The 1,023-nt window shown below is 49.6% G+C and overlaps 1 protein-coding gene across 1 annotated transcript in view; it reads right to left on the reverse strand.

Moving 5' to 3' along the window:
- Window positions 1–229: 229 nt before the first annotated feature.
- Window positions 230–1,023, reverse strand: part of EMH_0074890 (uncharacterized protein) — a gene marked incomplete at both ends in the record, with an annotated part of 1,882 nt that continues 1,088 nt past the window's right edge. The window contains 2 exons of the mRNA XM_013499521.1: window positions 230–331; window positions 672–1,020. Of these exons, the coding sequence (XP_013354975.1) occupies window positions 230–331; window positions 672–1,020 (451 nt within the window). The remainder of the gene's footprint in view (window positions 332–671; window positions 1,021–1,023) is intronic.

Below are 1,023 nucleotides of genomic sequence, written 5' to 3' on the forward strand. Positions count from 1 at the left end.
CTCAAGTATAACAATAAAACAACAAAAACAATAAAAATAAAAACAAAACAAAATAAATAAATACATATATATATAAATATAAATAAATAAATATAAATATAAATAAATAAATATAAATATAAACATACCGATATATTGTTTAGGTTTGCCGTGTATAAAGAGTTTAATAACAGGATATTCAAGTATATGTTGTTGTATACGTGTTGTGGGGTTTTCATCACAATCTACTTTAGCGAGGGATACGGGGCGGGAGGAGACGATCCCAATGCTGCTGCTGCTGCTGCTGCTGCTGCTGCTGCTGCTGCTGCTGCTGCTGCTGCTGCTGCTGCTGCTGACGATCCCAGCAACAGCATCAAACTCAGGCAGAGCAGCACGAGACCAGTGGCACCAAGAAGCATAAAATAAAACTAAAACAAACGGCTCGCTATTTATATATTCAGTAAATGTTTCGTCTGTTAAGGATATAGCTCCTGCTGCTGCTGCTGCTGCTGCTGCTGCTGCTGCTGCTGCTGCTGATGGTGATGAGGGGGAGGGGGAGGGGGTCAGAGATGATGCTGCTGCTGGTACTGCTGCTGCTGCTGCTGCTGCTGCTGCTGCTGCTGCTGCTGCACTACCAGGAGAGCCGAAACTAGATGGGGGGGAAGAAACACCTCTCGTTACAACAACCCCACCAGAATGAGATTGCTGCTGCTCTGGTTGTTGCTGCTGCTGCTGCTGCTGCTGCTGCTGCTGCTGCGGGCTATGTCGAAGCTGCTGCTGCGCAGGTGGCTTCTGCTGCTGCTGCTGCTGAGGTGCAACGGGAAGAGGCGGCGGTACTTGCTGCTGCCGAAAGTGCTGCTGCTGCTGCTGCTGCTGCTGCGGCTGCTGCTGCTGCTGCTGCATCTGTGGCTGTTGCTGCTGCCTAAGCTGGTGGTGGTGCTGGTGTTGTTGCTGTTGCTGCTGCTGTGGTTGTCGTTGTTGACGTAGCTGCTGCTGCGGTTGCTGTTGCGCCTGAATCGGCTGCTGTACCTGCTGCTGCTGCTG

Source organism: Eimeria mitis, genomic scaffold, assembly GCF_000499745.2.
Source record: "Eimeria mitis Houghton genomic scaffold, Emh_scaff4408, whole genome shotgun sequence".
NCBI lineage: Eukaryota > Apicomplexa > Conoidasida > Eucoccidiorida > Eimeriidae > Eimeria > Eimeria mitis.